Source organism: Macrobrachium rosenbergii, chromosome 55, assembly GCF_040412425.1.
Source record: "Macrobrachium rosenbergii isolate ZJJX-2024 chromosome 55, ASM4041242v1, whole genome shotgun sequence".
Classification (NCBI taxonomy): Eukaryota; Metazoa; Arthropoda; class Malacostraca; order Decapoda; family Palaemonidae; genus Macrobrachium; species Macrobrachium rosenbergii.
Genome location: NC_089795.1, coordinates 18,882,865 through 18,905,001, shown reverse-complemented (window position 1 = coordinate 18,905,001; position 22,137 = coordinate 18,882,865). Strand labels below are relative to the sequence as shown.

At 41.0% G+C, this 22,137-nt stretch overlaps 1 protein-coding gene across 1 annotated transcript in view; it reads right to left on the bottom strand.

The window, feature by feature from the left end:
* mei-41 (meiotic 41) overlaps positions 1–22,137 on the bottom strand; it is a 593,070-nt gene that overhangs the window by 409,304 nt on the left and 161,629 nt on the right. Inside the window, exons 11-12 of the mRNA XM_067099620.1 lie at positions 15,188–15,277; positions 2,124–2,331 (exon numbers count right to left, since the gene is read on the bottom strand). Coding sequence (XP_066955721.1) covers positions 2,124–2,331; positions 15,188–15,277 — 298 coding nt within the window. The remainder of the gene's footprint in view (positions 1–2,123; positions 2,332–15,187; positions 15,278–22,137) is intronic.

Below are 22,137 nucleotides of genomic sequence, written 5' to 3'. Positions count from 1 at the left end.
TTTGTATAGTTTTATATACAAAAAATGTGACTTATTTTGTCATTCATTTCTTCATATTTTCCATGCTATAATTACTTTCTGCATTTCAATAACTAGGTAAAATTAGGTAGGATTTTACATAGTTCTGTGAAATTCCAAGTCTTTATCTGGTAGATAAGTGGCGAGGCAATCAGTTCTCTCTCTCTCCCTCTCTATGGCTCCAAAACAACAGAATGGTCATAAACTGGGGACTGCACACTTGCACATTTATATTGTCTTTCAAAGTTCTTACTGCTACATTTTGGCATTCCATATCCCCCATAATTTTTTGCAGAAAACTTATGAGCCACATGTGATGTGCATATCAGTGTATGAGTGACGGTTTTGCACAAAATTAATTTCAAACTATGACCTTGTGCAAAGTCAAGGTGTACAAGCATACTTTGTGGCTTTTATGTATTTTCCTATTATCTTTTTTGTAGTTTTGATTGTTTCACTTTATTAAAATTATTTGCCTTGTATCTTTAATTTTTTCATGTGGCTATCCTTTCTACATAGTATATACTTAATCCACTTAATTTGAAATGGCAAAATAAAAGTTTATTAAAAAACCATGTGCACCAAAAATACCTTGATGATGGAAAGGCCATTAAAAAAGAAACAAAAATTGTCAACCCTGTAATAGTATGCAAGAGTATCCATGTAATAATTTTCTATATAAAAATGAGAACCAGTTACCTCATCCTGAAAAATGACGTGGCACCCTTAGAGAGAGATCTGGAAAAAGTAACATCAACTACAAGTTCACATGCATAGTGGATGGATGCCACCCACTCATATACTGGGATGACAACTACTATGCTACCCAAACACATACCATGTCATCTAGAGGAGAGGAAAGTGCATATTTAATCACTATACCACTATAACCATGAACACTGGAGCAGACCCCCTTTCTGGCGTAATAACAGATACTTTAAAAATAAACATACAAAATCAACCAACACTAAACACCATTGTACAAAATGAAAATAACCATCTGGTGCTGAATGGTAGTGAGGGAAATAAGACAAACATCCTGCACTGCAGCAAACCATAGCAATGGTCACACCAGTGGGGGATACACCAGCAGAAGCCCCCCAACCTCCCTGATCAACAGTCAAGAGAGTCTGAATGCCTGTGAGCTTTACAGCAAAGATCCACTATGTCACCCATAGACTAATGAAAGTTTGACCTGCCTGGATTTCAAACCACCACTTAAATACTTGCCCACCTTTGCATTTCATTCATTTGTAAATGACTACCTTTGTTCATGAAAGAGTTGAAATCTAAGAGTAAAATAAACAACAAAATCTAAATAACTCTGCATTTCCTTCATTATTTATTATACCATCTTGCCGCTAATGAAGAATATGAAAAATGGAGGACCCTTTTCAAGCTAAATGCCATAGAAACAGCCCTAAAAAGGGACTTCTTCTAAATAATAATACTAATAATAATACCAATAATAACAATTCTCTCATACAACCTCAAAATACTCATCCATCAACATCCGAATTTACTCAATAGGGATCAGCAATTCAAAGATAGTTCTGTTCATAAAATGTTTCTTCTTTAAGATACTATAATTTTACAAATGGATTTTGAATTTCTAGTTAAAATAATGAACAAGTCTTCAAGAACCTTTATGATTAGATCATATGCTTTTTCCCCCCATTTAGAACATTCATTTTCCAGCAATTTTCATTACGACAATCAATTTTACCATTACTGAAAAGCTTTACTATAATTCTGAGCAACATATAAGTACAGGCAGTCCATGATTATTGGGGGTTTTGTTCCGACAGCGTGACAATAAGCAAAAATTGCTGACAACCGGAAATCGGCAATTTTCGACACTTATCAGCGCCCACCGATAACCGGAGAGTGGCACATATTTAGGTATGTATCGGACCCATTACCTGATTATCGGAGCTGATGAGCGAAAATTGGTGAAAATTGCCAATTTTCGTCGCTAGACAAGAGCCATAAAACCGGATCACTGATAACCGAGCCCCGCGATAACTGGGGATTGCCTGTATCTGGTTACCTAACTTAATGATACTTTTATAAAAGACAAGGAAAAATGTAAAATTTTTACTTACCATTGTTCCACTTTATTTTGTTCGCCCACAAACTGATCTTCTTTCCTTGAGCTGCTGCTTTTAAATCAAGAACATTGACTTCTGATGCCATCCATGGAAGAGTTGCAAGTGCAAGCCACATTTCTTTGAGTTTGGACTGGTCAGTGGAACGATCAACCACACAGACTGCCCAAGATACGTGTCTCATAAGTTCCATAACACTGATAACCTGATTATGATGAAAAAATCACTAAGTTCCATTTCATCTCTTCTTAATGCAGTTGATAACGAATGATCAATTACCGGCAAAATATATCACATTTAACTTCAAAACCATTGTTACCTTGACCTTTGACCCTTAGGGTCACTTTTGGTAATTATTTTTTCATGAATAAACCTATTATTTTAATATCACCCTACTGTGAAGCCACACATTCCACAGAAGAAGGGGTTTATATTTCTTCATTTATCTCACGTTTTACACACGATAGGAAAGTTTTGGTCATACCATAGGATTCGGTATTAATTGTACAACTAAATCATGATTTCCTGAAATCAGTAAGATAAAACACAAAGGAATTACAACAAGTAAAAGTGAAGAGAGAAGCATTTCAATTTTTATACCTGTTTTTACATAATGTCGGATTTTGCATCATTCATGCAATCAAGATAAAATAAACTTGTGTTTTCATACAATAAATTCACCCTGAATACGCTGGTGCTTTCAGATTTTAGATGCGTGTGATATGTGAAGAGAAAATGAAGAATATGCATTGTTATGTTGCATCCCTACTTGACTCAGTTTGAGTAGTGCCGAGAGACAGTGATCTGCAAACAGCGAAAGCTTTGAGGCGCCATTGACAGTTGCCAATTAGTGATATGAGAAGCTTGCAGTTTCGACAATATTTACCGTATATTATTATGTCATTACATTTTCTGTAAATAAATGCATAAAAAGTTTAAGTATACCTTAGTTTAACCAGATCAGAATTCCCATTATGACTGTCGAACACTTTCACTCCAATATCATACAGTATATGGATCCTGGTTGTAACTTTGTCTATCACCAGTCTCGTAAGCTGCTCAACAGTTTTCAGAGATTGATTTGAATTAGAGTCATTTTTTCTGACATCTCCCTTTATTTGAAAATATATTAATGTAAGAATATTTACAAATAATATGCCAAAACCAACCTAATTAAAGCTTAGGATGAGTTGAATAGTGCGAAGTTTGTTCATAGATTTCAAATTCTTCCCTGGACTGAATTTCCCGCCGCATGTACCCACCAGTATTTAGATCTCCAACGATACTAAATGCGTACATCTGATTTTTCATTTTTCCTTATCAGTTATCTCCACAGTCCATACATACGGACATATATGATATTGGAGTGAAAGTGTTCGACAGTCATAGTGGGAATTTTATGCATTCATTTACAGAAAATGTATAATGACATAATAATGCAGTAAATATTGTCGAAACTGCAAACTTCTCATATCGCTAATTGGCAACTATCAACGGCACCTGGACGCTTTTGCTGAGAAGACCAATGTCCAAAGGTGGTTCGCAGTCTGCTGATCACCGTCTCTTAGCACTGTTCAAACTGAGGCAAATAGGGATGCAACATAATAAGACATATTCTTCATTTTCTCTTCACATATCACACGCATCTAAAATCTGAAAGCACCAGCGTATTCAGGGTGAATTTATTGTATGAAAACACAAGTTTTATTTTATCTTGATTGCATGAATGATGCAAAATCCGACGATATGTAAAAACAGGTATAAAGAATGAAATGCTTCTCTCTTCACTTTTACTCATTGTAATTCCTTTGTGTTTTATCTTACTGATTTCAGGAAATCACGATTTAGTTGTACAATTAATACCGAATCTTATGGTATGACCAAAACTTTCCTATCTTGTGTAAAACGTGAGATAAATGAAGAAATATAAACATATTTCAAGTTTTCTGAGCTACAGACGTTAAAATGAAACCGTGAGCGAGCTGCATACCTCCCGGTACCAGCCAATCAGAGGCCGCCAAACAAACGTCTCTTAGGCCCAAGAATCTACCATAAGTGAATCAGCTATAGTCAATTTCTGTGCTAGCTGGACCAACTCCAATGGGGTGGGGGAATGGGAACTTTCTATAAAGTAATGGGTTTGTACAGAAACAAAAATCTTTTTTCTAAATTATAAATATGAATTTCATCACCATACAACAGCCTGTATAGCATTTTTGATATGAAGGTATAGCTGCCCAAATAATAATCTAAACTAGGCACTTCACAACAGTTATGGTTACTTCCCGGGCTGGTCAGATAAGGATACAATACTCACCTAATCAAGAAGGCTTAGTATTCTAGGGTAATCCTAGCATACTAAGCCTTGAAAGGAAGGGTTATGTATCTTGAGTTTGAGGATGATGACCTTGATACATTACTAAAACCTAAACTTGAGCTATTACAGGCTCAATGGAGTATATATCAATGGACATGCTGAGTTAGGTCATGAGGACAAAATTGCAAAAATTGAAAGATCCCAAAGAAGCAATGTTTAAAATTAATTAACATAAATATTTCTTTTAAAAGCCAGCATAGTAAACATAATCCTAAATTCATGGCCCCTATTCAGCAGTGCTGTTATAATCACTGGTGACCACTTTTCTCAGCCAAAAAGATATCCTATTTTCCAAAACTCCTCTATAGACCCAAGAAAATTATAAGTTACTTTCAATATCTCTGAACGGACAGGAGATTTTCATTCCTAGCTTGAACTGACAACAAAGCAATGACAGAGGTTGAAGAGGCCTGAGGTGTAGAGGAAGTTGTCTGTTTCTTCACACAGAACAGGACAAGTCTCTACCTGTTATGTAGGTGAGTTACTTGGCCAGACAAAGCATGAAGCCTAGATTCATGCCTAGCAGAATGAACAGCCAGTAAGAAGACGGTTTTCACAGTTAAATCCTTTTCAGAAATTGTACTCCACAGGTTCATATGCTGACCTGGATTGTATTTTTAGAACATGGCTAATTCCCCAGGAAGGTGGTTTGCCTTTGGGACTTCTAAGAGCAACTTCACTCCTTCTAAGAGAAACTTGGTTAAGAAAAAGCCACTTTATACAACAAAGTTTAAGTGAGTAAATACAGAACAGGAGCTTTCGACCTTCACTAAGGTCCTCTTCAGCTGTACTGAGAAAAAAATTACAAAGTTGACAAAGATAAAAAGTACAAATACACAATTTTTAAAAGGCCAATTAAAATAGAAACTGTCAGTCTGGGGGTCTCCCTTGAGCTCCATTTCTTGAAGACGTCTCCTTGTTAATTACCTATACAATAACAAGACACTTTTATATCTTTGTAAACTGTAATTTTTTCTCAGTACAGCTGAAGAGACCTTAGTGAAAGTTGAAAGCAAGAGTTCTGTATTAACTCACTTAAATTTTGTTGTATAAAGTGGCCTTTTCTTAACCATTCACGACAAACACAATGTGTTTTTATTATTGGATTTGACAAACTTGTCATAACTTATCTGATGAACCCATACCAACATGCTTGCTTTCAAATACTTGAGCTAAAGTTGATCATTGACCCTTGATATTCAGCACAGACAATTTCCTTGAGTTGTGTAAAAAACAATAAAAGGTCTGCTACATATGGAACAGACTACGTGCAGATCTGTGCCTCTTTTGTTTCACAAGCTCAAATAAAAAAAAATTTTTTTAAACATGCTTTTATTAAAATGCACTAAAAAGTACATAAGAATCTTTTTTAGCCACACCAGGATTTTCTTACAATTAATCATGTCTACAAAAATAAAAGCGTGGGCGCCAAACACGGAAGGAAAGCTACAAATAAAAAAATATATTTCTTTTCTTGTAACATTTCCTTCCATGTTTGGTGCCCCATGCTTTAATTTTTGTTGACATAATAAGCTCCTGGTGTGTCAAAAAATTATTTTCTGGGCTCGATCTGTGTCACCCAGTGAAATAGTCCATTAGCACTGATCTCTAGGTATAAATATTGCTAAATATACCAGAGAAAAAGCTAACCATAATGCCAGGGTTACGACCCCTGGATCGAACACAACTAGATGGTGTCGGTATACACAAGGGGTGAGTGGTTGCCACTACCACAGATCTTCGTCCTAGAGATTTCTCCAATCTCAAAACCCCGAAAAGGGAGGAGCCGTTCCAAAACCTCATCCCTCGTACCTAGCCAACCACCACCCCGGCCGCCATCTACATTCCAATTTAGCACGCCTTCCAAGATACACTGTGTTTTTCCTTGGTGTTGTTTTTTGTTTTTTCTGCTTATTCATCATGTCATCCCATCAGGAGTTTCTACCATCTAAGTTGAGTACCATTTCCTTTTGGTTTTTTATTACAGAGGCATTATTTTTGACTGTTCGTATATTGTTTACCAAGGTAAATAGTTCCACGCAGCCGGGCGTGGGCTGTGTCGACCTCTGCCATGCTTGACCCTCAGTCTTCGCATTTTATTAGCAGAATGTTTCTGCTAGTTTTTATCCAGGCACCAATCCGTTTGGAGCCTTATTTGGAGAATTTACCATTTCGCTGGTAGGAGGCTAGGGAGCCCGTATCATGACTGATCTAGGCTAGGGATGGAGGTACACCCCTCCTTTTTCTGATCATAGTTTTCTCCCCTTTTCTGGTTTCCTTCCTCCACCAGCGAGTTGGTGCCTTCTCATGGTGGTATTATTATTTTCATGATCATAACTGATGTGTACAAGGACGGATGACATGTCTATTCTTGGATTAGTTTTTGTATACGATTCGCGTCAGAGGTGGCCATTTTGGGTATCCCCGCTTCCCGTGATAACGGATGTTGTTTGGACCTCTCTGACGCTGAATCATTTATGTATTTATAAGTATATATTTTTAAACTTCACATCGAATGGTTAACTTTTTTATGTTAGTATTCTTCACATCAGGTAGTTTTATTCAATTAGGTCTATTCTAGCCTAGCCAACTCGACAGAACCGTAATTAAAAATTGAAGGGTTAGGCTAGACAGGATAGGCGCTTTACACAATGCTCAGACTACCTAGCTCACCTGACCAGGCCGTTTTGAGGTTTTGGAGGGAGATGTTAAGTTTGTGAGGGAGTTCCACGTTCTCTCTTGGCCCACCTGACCAGGCCGTTAGGTTTTGGAAGGTGAGGTTAGACTAGTGAGGGAGTTGCTCTTGCTCCCCTTAGCCCACCTGACCAGGCCGTTAGGTTTTGGAGGGTGAGGTTAGGGCTAGTGAGAGAGGTTGCTCTTCACCCCCACCCCCTTAGCCCACCTGACCAGGCCAAAAGTTAGGTTTTGGAGGGTGAGGTTAGAATAGTGAAGGGTCTCTCTATTCATAGTCTACCAACTGAACAGGCTGTTGGTTTTGGAGGGTGTGGCTAGGTTATGCGAGGTTCTCCCCAACTGTCCCAGGGATGCAATCATGAGTTACGCTATGTTTAGTCTCCGCCAGGTTAGTCGGATCTTTCGTCACTATCGTCCATGTTACCACTCCGGTGGGTATGGTTTTCGGTTTATTTGGCGTTTTCCACTGTGTGGTTTCCGCCCTGGGCGATTGAGAGATGGGCCATATGCGAACACTCCTTTCCGCCACATTACGCCATTTCCATAATATGTGACATAACGAGATTTCAGTGGCAAATCACGGCGGAGTACCATAGCGACGGAGTATCTTAGAGTACTTATTTTTAACATAATTAATAGTTAGCCATTCTGTAGCATAACCTATGTTTATTAGTCTGTACTACCAGATTCAATTCTGGCGGGTTTTGCCTGATGACACGATGTTTCATCACCCATAAATCTGTGTTAAGGTAGCCTATTACCACTCGACCTAACTCCAGCGGGGCCTTGCCTTGACGTTACTCATGTACCGCCATTCCACTTACAGATGGTACGTTGTCAGGAGCCTGGGTGCACGGCGAATCTCCAACAGCCCTGTGGACACGAGGTGTGCCAATCGCACTCCAGCTGCTCGGTCCACGTTGGGGACCTGGTCGTTTGGCACCCGGACGGCTGTGAAGTCTGCTACGCTCTGTACGAGTTAGTGGTGGATGAGTCGGTAAGTTTTAAGAGACCGCTAACCTTTAGTCTCTTTTTTACTTTAATGACTTATATAGACCTATACGGGAAATTGGAGAATATTCTCAGTAAGTCCTGCCCTTTCTTACAGTCTGACCAAATCATCCGTGACTCTTCGCTGTCGACCCTGAAGATCTGGGTTGGCGGATCTTGGGAGAACGCTGCGCCTGGCAATCCTTATGTCCTGTCGGAGGAGATTTGTAATCTCCTCTACCCAGGCCCGGATCTCCGCTGCAATGCCGGCGGAATTGGCCGCCCAATCATCGAGAGGATCCGCAAGAGACGCAACCCTCCCAAGAAGACAACCTGTGCGGAGAGGTGGCAGAAGAGGTAGCGCCATCAACATCCACCTCGAGCCAATGAGCGTGGGATTTGGACCATCAGGTAGAAGGTAAGGTGGTAAGTGAGGCAGGGGAGAGGGTCTTGGTAGTTCACTTTTAGTTCTCCTTCTTCTTCTTCTTCATCTTTTCAGGGGTTTACCAAACCAGCTATCCTTGGGGACAGATCTAGGTCTGTTATCCCCAAGGTGAAATCCTTAAAAAAGAAGGTCTTACCGAAGTCCTCTAGACCTCAAAGGTCTAATCCAACAGCTCCCTCAAGGTCGTCACTGGCTCTTAAATCAGTGGCATCCTCAAGTAAGGCTACTCCCCCGTCCAAAGGGTCAAGATCCAGGGTGTCTAAGGCTAAACCCCCCCAGCCTAACTTTGACCCTGAGGCCTTCGCCAAACTTCTGGTGCAGAAGTTAGACTCCAGGGTTGAAGCTAGGATACAAGACCTTTCTTCTCAGCTTGCTTCAAGCTTGGAGACCTCTGGTCAGTCAGTGCTGTCATTGGCACAAAGGATGGAGGCCTAGGAAAGCTTGCTCTCCAGATTTATCCAATCCGGAGCAGTACAGCACTCCCATGTTGTTCCGGATTCCTCCAGACTGCCCCCTTTGATAAGGGGAACCCATGGCGGCTGGCTCTACACGACCCCCTGCATGATGATACCCTGACCATCGAGGGTTTGGGCACTCGGCGTCTGGAAGAACTGGAGTTCTTTCCACCCGACCTGGTACCTCCCTACCCAGGCTATGCCAGGCTAACAGAGAAAGCCTGGATTAGATCTGACAAGGTCCCAAGGAAACAGTTATCTTTCCCAGGGACCAAGCCCAACTGATGATGCGCGCTCTCACTGACTGGGAGTGCGAAAATACAAAACTTACTCCCTTTAAAGGAGTTTTATGATGTTCTCGGTAGGTGACTCCATCCCTACCCCTGCACGACTAAGATTGCAGAATTGACTATTCAGGCGGGAATAGATGGCAAACCGCTGCCTCAACTCCGGGAGACAGATCCCACCTCCCTTCTTTTTCCCCAGGGATTGAATATTGGTCGGGAGCTCCGGCTACGTTCACAGTGGGTAAACTTGACCCCGAGTGTGCCTCCACCTTGTTCAGTGAACAGCTTCCCAAGGTTCCGGAGGCCCTTCTGAAGGCGGACTTTGAGGCTAAGTGCAGGTTGAGTCGCTCCCTGCATTCCATCACCATCGCAGAGGTAACAGCGTTAACTTGCCCTGACGAACCTCTGTTCCAGGTCCTGACGAAATCATTATTAGCGTCATTCCAATCGGACCTTTATGACTTTGTGGTGGCGAGACAAAACTGCCGGAAGCATGTCTTCGCAGACGCCACTATCAGACATGAGCCCAATAGACTCATAAAGAGTTCTGTCTGGGGACCTAACATCTTCCCTGAGGATGAGGTTAATAATGTTCTGGCGGAGGCAACCAGAGCAAATCAAAGTCTTCGCTCCCGCTGGGGTCTCCCTTTTAAAAGGAAGTCTGCCGAGACCTCCGGACCTCAACCCAAGGAAAGGAAGAGGTTCAGGAGATATAGGAAACCCCAGGCTCAAACTGTGCTTCAAGCTGTACCGGTCTCTCAGATCGGACAGCCTTCTACATCCAAAGCTCAGCCTCAGCAGCAGTTCCTACTGATGCAGCCGGCTCAGCAAGCCCCTGCTCCGCCAGCCTTCGTAGCGTCCCCAGCCTTCAACGCCTATTTGAAAGCCAAGGGGCGCCGAGGCTACAACAGGCATGCGAGGGGAGTAGAGCCAGAGCCGCCTACAGAGGTAGGACTGCAACCAGACCTCTCTCCCGTGGAAGAGGAGGCCGAGGAGGCAGAGGAAGTAAGGCCTCTTCCAATCAATGAGTCTCCTCAGGTAGGCGGGAGGTTATATCTCTTCCGGGACCATTGGACCTTCAGTCCGTGGGCCCACAGCATAGTTTCAAAAGGTCTGGGATGGAGCTGGAGCAGAGGGCCTCCTCCACCAGTCAGGTTCCATCAACCTCCATCCAAAGACTTACTGGACTTTGTAAAAGACCTTCTTCAAAAGAAGGCAAAAAGAAAGTGAGACACTTGAAATTTCAAGGCCGCTCTGTTCAGTGTCCCAAAGAAAGACTCATTCCAGCAAAGAGTAATTTTAGACTTGTCTCGTCTCAACTTATACAATCAATGCGACAAGTTTCAGCATGCTTACAATCTCAGGTGCGGACCCTACTTCCCGTGGGGCCGTCACCACTCTATAGATCTTTCAGACGATATTATCACGTCCCGATTAAAGAAACTTCTCTCCTTACCTAGGGTTCAGACTAGGAAACAAGCATACTGTTCAGAGTCATGCCATTTGGGCTCAACATAGTACCCAGAATTTCTACCAAACTGGCAGAGACAGTAGTCCAACAGCTATGGGCCCAAGGGATTATGTTAGCCGCATACCTGGACGATTGGATAATTTGGGCATCCAACGCCAAGGAATGTTGAAAAGCAACATTCATAGTGATCAACTTCCTGGAATCCTTAGGATTCCAAATAAACAGGAAGAAATCCCGTCTAGTTCCGGAGGCTCAATTTCAGTGGTTAGGAATCCAATGGGACCTAAACACACACAAACTGTCACTTCCGCCAGCCAAAAGGAGGGAAATAGCCAAAGCTACCAGGCAGTTCCTCAAAAACAAAAGAGCCTCTCGTCGTACCCAGGAAAGCACGAGCCAACAGCAGAAACAGGGACAAGATGTCTCTAATTCCGCCGGTGTTGAGGAAGAGGCTTCGACCATGGTCAACAGTCAAGAGTTTGTCAAGGTCAGTGCCTCTCTAATTTCCCCCTCCATCATTAGTGATCCATACGGATGCTTCCCTAAGTGGGTGTGGAGGATACTCCCAACACAAGAAAGTTCAAGGAACATGGTCGACTGTATTCCGCCAGTTCCATATCAACATTCTAGAGGCAATGGCAGTATTTCTAACATTAAAGAAACTACGTCCAACCAGACAGATCCATATCAGACTGGTACTGGACAGTGCAGTAGTTGTACATTGCATAAACAGAGGGGGCTCCAAGTCGAGCCATATCAATCCTGTAATGATCGCAATTTTCTCTCTGGCAAGGAAACATCTTTGGCACCTGTCAGCTACCCATCTGGCAGGTGTTCGAAATGTCATTGCAGATTCACTATCCAGGACAACTCCGCTGGAGTCGGAATGGTCCTTGGACAAGGCATCATTCGAAAGTGGATTTGCCTTCAGGTACCGGGTCTCCAGGTGGACCTGTTTGCCACAGAGAGCAACCTTACAAGCTTCCGTGTTACGTTACTCCCAATCTAGACCCCTCTAGCTCATTCCACGGATGCGATGTCAATCGACTGGAACAGGTGGCAAAGGATCTATCTGTTTCCACCAATAAACCTATTAATGAAAGTTTTACACAAACTCAGATCATTCAAAGGTCAAGTAGCACTTGTGGCACCCAACTGGCCGAAGAGCAATTGGTTTCCTCTTCTTCTAGAGTTGAAACTCCGGCACAAACAGATCCCCAGTCCAAGATTGACACAAGTAGTACAAACTCAGACTGTGTCAGCTTCCTCAAGAATTCTGAATGCCCTAGCTTTATGGACTTCATGAAGTTTGCAGCTCAGAAAGACGCTAACATTGATCCTATTAATACACTGTTCATAGAATCAGACAAGAGGGAATCTACTCTCAGACAATATGATTCAGCAGTTAAAAAGTTAGCATTATTTCTGAGGGAATCTGAAGCTCAGGAAATGACCACGAACCTAGCAATCTCTTTCTTCAGATCATTATTTGAGAAAGGACTGGCCACTAGTACTATTACTACAGCAAAATCTGCCTTAAGAAAAATATTTTTACATGGCTTTAATATTAACCTTACAGACTTATATTTTTCATCAATTCCTAAAGCATGCGCTCGTCTTAGACCAGCAACCCGTCCTCACACGGTTTCCTGGTTCTTAAATGACGTACTTAAATTGGCATCAGACACTGATAATGAATTATGTACATACTCGAGTCTGTTAAGGAAAACGTTATTTCTAGTAAGTCTAGCCTCAGGGGCTAGAATTTCTGAACTGTCTGCTCTCTCTAGAGAACCGAACCATGTTGATTTCCTCCCGTCAGGAGAAGTTCTGTTGTCTCCGGATCTCAAGTTTCTAGCAAAGAATGAGGATCCACAAAATAGATGGTCTCCTTGGAAGATTATTCCTTCCACAGGATCTGTCCTTATGTCCAGTTAACACTTTAAAAGCTTATTTAAATAGAACTTCTAATAGGAATTCAGGCCCTCTTTTTGTTAGGGAAAATGGAGGAACCATTTCCTTAAAGGCCATCAGGCAACAAATACTGTATTTCATAAAGCAGGCAAACCCGGATGCAGCACCTAGGGTACATGATATTCGGGCGGAGGCCACCTCAGCTACTTAATTTCATAATATGAATTTTGATGACCTTACAAAGTATACGGGCTGGAAATCACCAACACTGTTCAAACGCCACTATCTTAAGTCTCTAGAGGCTCTTAAATACCCCACAGTAGCTGCAGGAAGTATTGTCCCCCCAGCCCTAGACTAGTTTATGTAACCTTAGTTTATCCTATTGTTTATATTTCTCTCGCCTACCTGCCTCGTTTTTTGCCCTGCCTTCTAACCTTTAGGTCAGGCCTGCTTCACAGCCTGACTCCTGGCCGTTTCATGGATTTCCTGTTTGAATCTTTTGTTAGCCTTAAGTGTCTTGGTGTTAGTTATTTTATGATTTAGACTGTGTGCCTTATAATGTTAATTGTCTCTAATATGAATGTTTTGGGTTATTAAAACAGTAATTTTCTCATAGTTTTATTTAGCTCCATTAAGGTAATTCTTAGAGGGCTCCACCAAGCTTTTGTATGGTTGATTCTCTGTCACTATTCACTGGGTGACAAAGGTCAAGCCCAGAAAAGGGATTTTGACAAAGGAAAAATCTATTTCTGGGGGAAGACCTGTGTCACCCAGTGACCCATCCCTGTTCTTCCTTTTTTCCCTCCCGAGTGGCATACCAAGCTTGGGGGGTGCTAACTTGGGATGAAGATGGCGGCCAGGGTGGTGGTTGGCTAGGTAAGGGGGATGAGATTTTGGAACGGCTCCTCCCTTTTCAGGGTTTTGAGATTGGAGAAATCTCTAGGACGAAGATCTGTGGTAGTGGCAACCACTCACCCCTTGTGTATACCGACACCATCTAGTGGTGTTCGATCCAGGGGTCGTAACCCTGGCATTATGGTTAGCTTTTTCTCTGGTATATTTAGCAATATTTATACCTAGAACTCAGTGCTAATGGACTATTTCACTGGGTGACACAGGTCTTCCCCCAGAAATAGATTTTTCCTTTGTCAAAATCCCTTTTGTACTTTTTTGTGCATTTTAATAAAAGCATGTTTCAAAAATTTTTTTTTATATTTTTTTATTTTAATAAATACTTTTTAGTTTTGACAGAAATTATAACCGATTTATGATTGTAATGAAAAAAATTGAACGTGATATCCTGTCGAGCCAAAAAGGTTGAAAAATCTGTAGAGTTATTAACTTATTCTGCCGAATCAAAAAAGGTATATAAAATCCAAAGTTTCATACGACTTGGACCATTGACGGATGGTCTCTTTTTTTTTTTTCACTTTTTCGTAAGTTGTATTTTAATAGAGATCTCTGACATTCACAACTGATCCCTGATACAACTGGAACTTCAAAAAGTTCAAGATAATAATAATAATAATAATAATAATAATAATAATAATAATAATGACAAAAAATTATAAATTCAATTGTAATTAGTCATAAATAACATAGTGATTATCCTAAAATGAGTAAACACTGAAAATATTTATAACTCACTGACATGATATTCAATAACAAAATGCTTAAAAAATATTAAATTTGCCATAACCCAAACCATGATTGAAATGCTATAAACAAAGCAAAGCTCAAGCAAATGAGGAAAAACCTTGGGCAAGCAAGACAAAACTTCATAAATCCTAGATTATATTACTATACCTATATGTATACTTATAAAACAAAGTATCGAAACACAATAAAACTGGAGATACAGTAATAATTAACCCAAAAGGTCATAAAAACATTAACAAAGCCAAAAATACCGGCAACACATAAACCAACATGACAACAAATAGAACAACTATTCACACATTAGCATAATTTACAGTTGTCAATAAATAAAACAAGTAAGTTCTTTCAACACCCACCAATCATTCAAGTTTGGCCAAAAGAAAGCCAACGTTAAGTGATATCAATACAGTAATTACACAATACTATGTATGGGAACTCATAACCAAGTGTGATAGATCTTTATGAAAGAAATATGATAGAAATTTGTAAAATAAGCATATCAAGTCATAAAATTTCTGGAAGCAATTAAAGTTGTGTATGGAGTACCATTTACAAAGACTACCACCAAAATCCTATGGAATCCAGATATATGCTCTGCTAGATGGAACAGGAAAGACTTCTCCTCTTCTATGGAATGTCAGGATTGAGCAGACAAACAATAAGGCTACTTTAAAGTAAAGGGATTATGAGGAAAAAATTATCTTAAAAAGATTATTTTTCAAAATTTACCTAGTAATATATTAAAAAAGGATATACCAATCAATCCCACCTGGTAAATGTTCTCCACTTCCATCAAAATATTAAAAACTGAATCAGTTATACTCTGGAGCCATTCATCAGGAAGGAACTGAAGTAGTACCTGTAAAAAATAGCTACATGAAATTCCAAGATAAATGTACATAATGTGGAAAGAAATTACATTAAAAGAAATAACTATTTCTGACTTTTAAGCACCTTTGTTGTTTATGCCCTATTGAGAGTCCTGTACCTCTTAAACTATACTGTATTTGTACATCCATCATACTATGTGAAAGAAAATTTTTTTTTTAAATTTCTGATTCAACACCTGGGGAGGAGCAATGTGCAGATAAGCACTTTAATTTTGATATCATTTAAGAACAAAGCCCTAAAGCCTTGCTTTTAGAAATAACATTTTTATGATAAAATAAAGTTTTATATATACTTACCAAGCAATTACATAGCTACTAGCTTTCTACACGGGAGTCTAACACAATTCAAATTTTCGTGGTGGAGCCAACTATCACTAGTGTAGGTGACGGGGTCCCGCCTACTTTTGGGACTGATAGGTACAACTCGGCATAGAACTTCAATTTGTTTGATGCCTAAATGTCCATTGAGGGGAGGAGGGTGTGCTCCCATTATGTAATTGCTTGGTAAGTATACATAAAACTTTATTTTATCACAAAAATGTCATTTTTATATAAGTGACTTACCAAGCAATTACACAGCTGATTCCAAATTGCAAGGAGGTGGGAATCATGGAAGTGTTCTAATCCAAAACATTAATAAAGATAGTGACTTTGAACTAGATAGGTTGCTACCACTAGGTCAATGCTTGTTGTACTTTATCTGGTAAGAGAGCTGCTTCAGGTGGGTACCGCCTCTGGTCGATACTCATCTTAAACTGTAGAGGGCATGGCAGTATTTGGCCAAGAGTTGCCCTTACTTCAGTGGGTACTTTGCAGCCATGGAAGTTCACCGATGGCTGACAAGGACAGAAAAAAAAAATAGTGCCCTTGCCTGGGCATAGACCAGAATAAACACAACACTTTCACCTACAACCAAAATTAAGAACCACCACCCTAACCAACAAAAACTGGCGGGTACTCCAGGTACACTCCCAGGCTTCCCTTAAACTCAGTGACCTTACAACAAGGCAAAGAGTCAGTAGAAGGACAGAGAGCCCCCTATGATTCCTTTCCCAACCATGCCAGTCACAGATCCCAGAAGTTGGCACCAAGTGCCCCACTATTGACGCCGAGCGCACAAATGTTGGCACCGAACACTCCACAGTCGGAAGTTGGCGCTAATCGGTAGGGTGCAGAAGATTGAAGAAGCAGGCACCAAGGAAGTCGAAAAAGAAGGGCTCTCCGGGCTGAGTACAACAGATCGAACCTCATGAGCTTTGACCTTAAGGAAAAGATAAAACATCTTCTTGAACTTGACAATGCACTTCTGTAATTGAACTTCTAAGAAAGAAAGGAAAGACACGCATTCTTTGATAGAGGGTGTGAAGGGTTCTTCACTGAGCACCGAAGCTTGTCAGAGGGTCCTCTGATCTTTTCTGTCTTCTGAAGACAGTACTGGACAAAGAAGTCTCACTGGACAAAGGATGTCCGTTACGTTGGAAGGGTCCTCTGATCTTTTCTGTCTTCTGAAGACAGTACTTCAAGGCTCCCACAGGACAAAGTCGTCTCTCTTCCTCTTCTGGCTCAAGGATGTCCATTACGCTCTTAATAACAAACAAGCGAGGCCATGGCTTGGAAATGTCCTCATTCTTGGTGAGGAAACCAAGAGAGAGAAAGAGTAAACTGCATTTTCATTTGAAAAGCCTACTCTCATGTTGAAGGCTTGCCGTTCGCTAACGCATTTGACGATCGCTTATGCCACGAGAGTGTCTCCCTGGTGAGATTCTTAAAAGAGGTTGAGCTGAGGTGTTCGAATGTTGACCTTGTAAGCCACTTCAGAACAACATCCAAATTCCATGAGAGAAATCCAGGCTTTTCTAATTTGGAGGTTTCAAAGTCATCGAGGTCTTAAAACAATAGCCTATACACCTTGATGGTAGAGGGAGACAATTTCCGATCGGTCCTCAGGAAAGGTAAAAAGTCAGCTAACTGGGTTATAGAGGTTTCAGAAGACGAGACATTATTTTGTTGGTACCATCCTCTGAAAACTGACCACTTGGATTGGTAGAGCCTGATAGCAGAGGATCTTTTGCACCTAGCAAAAGCTTCTGTAGCTTGCTTTGAAAAGCCTTTTTGCTCTGATGAGGCTCCTGACAGACTGATGCCAGTCAGGGCCAGCGGACAATCCCTGATGGGACCTGAGGAAAAGGGGCTGTTTGAACAGCAACTGTCTTTGTGGCAGATGTCTTGGGAAGTCCATTAACAGACACAGCAAATCCGGAAACCATTCCTTCCTGGGCCAGAACAGAGCGATCAGGGTCATTGAGACGTTCTGGTGACAGGAGAACTTATTGATCACCTCCCTGATCAATATGAAAGGTGGGAAGGCGTGGCCATCCAGGCCCGTCCAACCAACAGCATGGCATTCATCGCCTATACGAGAAGGTCTGGGTCTGGGGAGCAACCAGGAGGAATACAATGATTTCTCGAAGCTGCGAAGAGGTCCACAGCTGGTTTGTCTCAAAGTTTCCAGAAATCATCATATACTAGGGGGTCCCGAGTCCACTCCATCAGCAACAACTGAATGCAGAGATTCAGTTCGTCTGCAAGGACATTCATTTTTCCCACATGAAGCAAGTAATAATCTTCACCTGGTACTGATCTGCCCAGAGAAGGAGGTCTTTCGCCAACAGAGAGAAAAAAGGAGAAAAACCTGGGTCTTTTTGAGGACATAAGACTGTGCCTTGGTGTTGTCTTGGCCCTTTATGAAACAGTAGGGACAGAAACTAAAGGAGAAAAAACCTGGAGACTCAGTCAAATGGCCCTTAGTTCCTTTACATAGATGTGGAGCTCTCTGATCTACAGGCCACATCCTTGAGATCTCTCCAACTCCCAATAGAAGGGACCCCAAACCTCCTGAAGCGTTTGAATAAAATTCTGGGTGCAACAGTAGAAAAGACTCCCCTCTCGAAGTCTTTCTATAGACAATCACCATCGAAGGTCCGTCTTGAGCTCTGAGAAGATGGGGGGAAAAGGAAGGAATCCTGTTGGGTTTTCCCACTCCAGCACACTTTAGATAAAACTGAAGAGGCCCCATGTGAAGCTTGGCCCTCTTTATGAACAGTTCTACTAAGGCCCAGGTCTCCAGCAGACTCACCCACTGAAGCACTGAGCAAGTCCAAGGAGAGAGAAGCAGCCAATCATCGAGATAGAGACAAATGTTGACATCGGGGAGGGGAAGTCAGTTCCCAAGACGAGCTAGGATTCAAGTGAACCTTGTGAGGTAGAACCACAACAGGGCGTAAGACCCTTGTAGCAAGACTTGTCAGAGGATCCTTACAAGGATAAGGACTCTTATCTCCTGGAGTACTAGTGACTCCTGTGCCTGAGTCGAAAGCTCATAACCAACAGTCCAAAACAGAAGACATCTACCACCTTCAGATATGAAGGTATGCTGTCTAGTTTACACCAATGTGTACAAAAATAGTTTTGGAAACAAGATCATGCGACTCTCAAAACTTGATATAATTTAACACATTAAGGGGATTTTTTTCCTAGCAACTAATGATACCATAAAGAGCAAGGTTACCATCAATGAATTTGGTTTTAAAAGTTAAAACTGAAGAAATAAACATCCCAGCTGCAATGATATGACTAAACAGACTAAGATGGCTCAAAAGGTTGGCAAACGCTTGTACATAAAATATCTCAATACTAAATTTGAACATTTGTTTTGACAAATAATAACGTTTTGAAACAATATGCAAAAACCATTTACATCTCCCCTGCGTTGCAATGACAACCTTCTCTAGGGAAAGTTTTTAAAGGAAATAAAAGATGTGTTTACAGAACAGAGGCCATGAGGTTTACTTTCAAAAATTATAACAGCTCAGGAACCAACTCAGTGTGCAAGGACTTGAGCATTCTTGGACATAAGAGCATTTGGCTCCCTAACACCACAATATAAATTCTTAACTCCTCCTCTTAAAGGTTTGAGTCTGTCCAGGTAAACCCTTAAGAGTTTTAACTGGACATAAAGCCACATCTTCACTGCCTACCATAGCAGTTAAACTAGGCACTGTCACAAATCTGGGAAGAGCTTTCACTTATACATCTTTTCTCAAAGCAATGAAAGAAAAGAGGGGTGCCCACTAAAACAAAGCCCACATACATGAAAGGGCTTGCAGCTCACAAATATTCTTTGCTGCAGCAAGAGCTAAAAAAAAAAAGGTGTCCTCAAAGTTCTTAATTGATGCCTTATTAAACGGCTCAAACTGAGGTAATGTTATGATCTTATGGACTGCATCCAAATTTCATCCTAAACCATGATAGGAAGAGCTGAAATTTCCAGCACAAAAGACTGAAAACCTCTTCAAAATTTAAATCATGAACGATAATCCAGTCAGTGTGATGCAGAACTGAAGAAACTGTAAAGTAGCACCCTTTAATTGCTGTGAAAGAAAACTGGATTGCATACCTGAGATACTGGCATAACTTAAACCAGGATATCTAGTGGAATGGGTGCTGGATATCCCTCAGGACAAGCACAAAGATCAATAAACTAACAGTCTAACAGTGGAGGGTTTTCTAGACTAAAGAATTGCTTCCTTGGCCACTCTAGAAAGGCCCTTAGCTCAGAACAGACAAATGACAATCTCTATGCAGTCAGATGAGGCATGTTGAGGTTTGAAGGAATATTCTCAAATAAGACTATCAGAACAGATCTTTCCTGAACGGAATAAGACAAAAAACATCTATTGCCAGGAGAGAAAGTTCAGGAAACCATTCTCTTTGTGGCCTCCAATGAGCCATCAAAATCACCCTTGTATTCTGCAAAGCTCACAAATTGTTGAGCATTTCCTTAAACAGCAAACACAAGAAAAACATAAAGGTCTAGATTTGAACATTCTTAATGAAGGGCATCAACTGCCCATGTCTGAGGATTCTGGCATGGAGGGCAGTAAACTGGGAGCACATTGTTTTGGGCAGTTGTGAACAGATTGGTGTTTGGGTCTCCCCAAAGGTTCCACAACTTCTTGCAAAACTGAAGCACAGATGACCATCTGACAGAAGACCTTGCCCTTCCCTGCTGAGTTGGTCTTCAATGACAATGTTTCACCTTTGGTCAAAATGAGGTAAAGGAATGATGTTCCTGTACTCTGTCAAAAGGAGAAAGAAATTTCTTTCCTAGCCTGAAAAAATCTCTTTAGCTGCTTCTTGTCTTCTTATGCAAGAATCGAGAGGTTGAATTATTGGAAAAAACTGTGATTGTACTGTCTCTGACTGGTTATTCCTCTTGCATAAGGCCATTCCAAACTCCCAAAAGCTTTAGGTTATTTACTTTCGAAGTCCCTGACATTAAATGTTTCTCAGAATGGCGACCCCAATCTGGATCTGAGACATCGAGGATAGTGTCCAGGATCCTGAAGTCTACAGACTGACCCATAAATGTTTTCAAAAGTGGTAAAAATTAGTTATCCATCTCTATGTCAGAAAAACCTTGAAAAGAGAGAGACGATCTTCATCCCCAAATAAACAACTGACTGGATCGGAATAGCGTAGATTTGTCAACATTGTATAAAATTCCCAGCCCTGATGCTAGACATAAAAGATCATACTTCACCCCCAAGGCTGCCAGAAATGAATTGGCAAAAACGAAGCATCGCCCAAATGTATTAAAATTCTGATAAGAAGCAGGTGATTCCATCTTGCTAAAGATGCCAACACAAAGGAGAATACTTGTGGTGCCGTACTTGGACCAAAACACAGAGGTTAGAATTGGAATACCTTCCCTCACAAGAAAAAGTGCAGATGATACTTCAACTGAGGACAAATAGGGACATGGAAGTACATGTTCTACACGTTGACAGAAATCATCCTTAGCCCTCCTGAAAGGCTGCCAGGACTACGCCCATAATATATATGGTTAAATTTCTAACCAATTAAATACTATTCTCAATTTGCCAATCATTTTTCTCCTGAACCACATACAGGACATAAGAAGACAGAGCAGAGGGAAAGAGGAATTAACCTATCAGGTTAATTAATCCTCTCATCAGATCACTCTTACTTTATTTACATCAAGATGAAACAAATAAAAAATGCGCAGAAGTTTCCCGAGCACATTCGACTTTTCTGTACAGCCGCTATAGTGTATAACCAAGGCCACCAAAGATCTATCTTTCGGTGGTCTCTGTATAATGCTGTATGACCCATGGCCCATGAAACTTTAACCACGGCCCAGTGGTGGCCTATCCTATATTGTTGTCAGAAGCAAAAACAGAAAAGAAGTAAATACTGTACAGGAGAAAATCAGCCAGAAATAGCCAAAATTACTACTAAAGCCAAATCACACCGTCTGAAGAAGGACATGGAATGAAGAACTCTGACAAGAATGTAAACATTCCAATGCCACCTGGTGGGAAAGAGACAGTCCTACTGGGTTAGCCAAGCTTATTTTGTATGCCAATCGCACCTAATAAAGCAGTTAAGACTCACTCCAAATAATTTATAATGAAGATACTATGCAAACTGCACAGCTCGCCATTCCAGAGGAAGGTTATTCATCAGTCCTCAGACCAGTAACAGTATTCTAATATGCCCTTTGCAAACAGGGGCTAAGGCAGCCAAAACAGTAGTGATTGCCTTCAGAGTAAGACTCTAGGTGCGTTCAATTAACCCTTAAACGCTGAGCCTCTATTTACAAAAGTGTCTGTCATATGCCGGCGGCGTTCGGGAGTTAGCGCCAAAGCGGAAAATAAGTTTTTTTTCCAAAAAATCACAGCACGCTTAGTTTTTAAGATTAAGAGTTCATTTTTGGCTTCTTTTTTTTCTCATTGCCTGAAGTTTA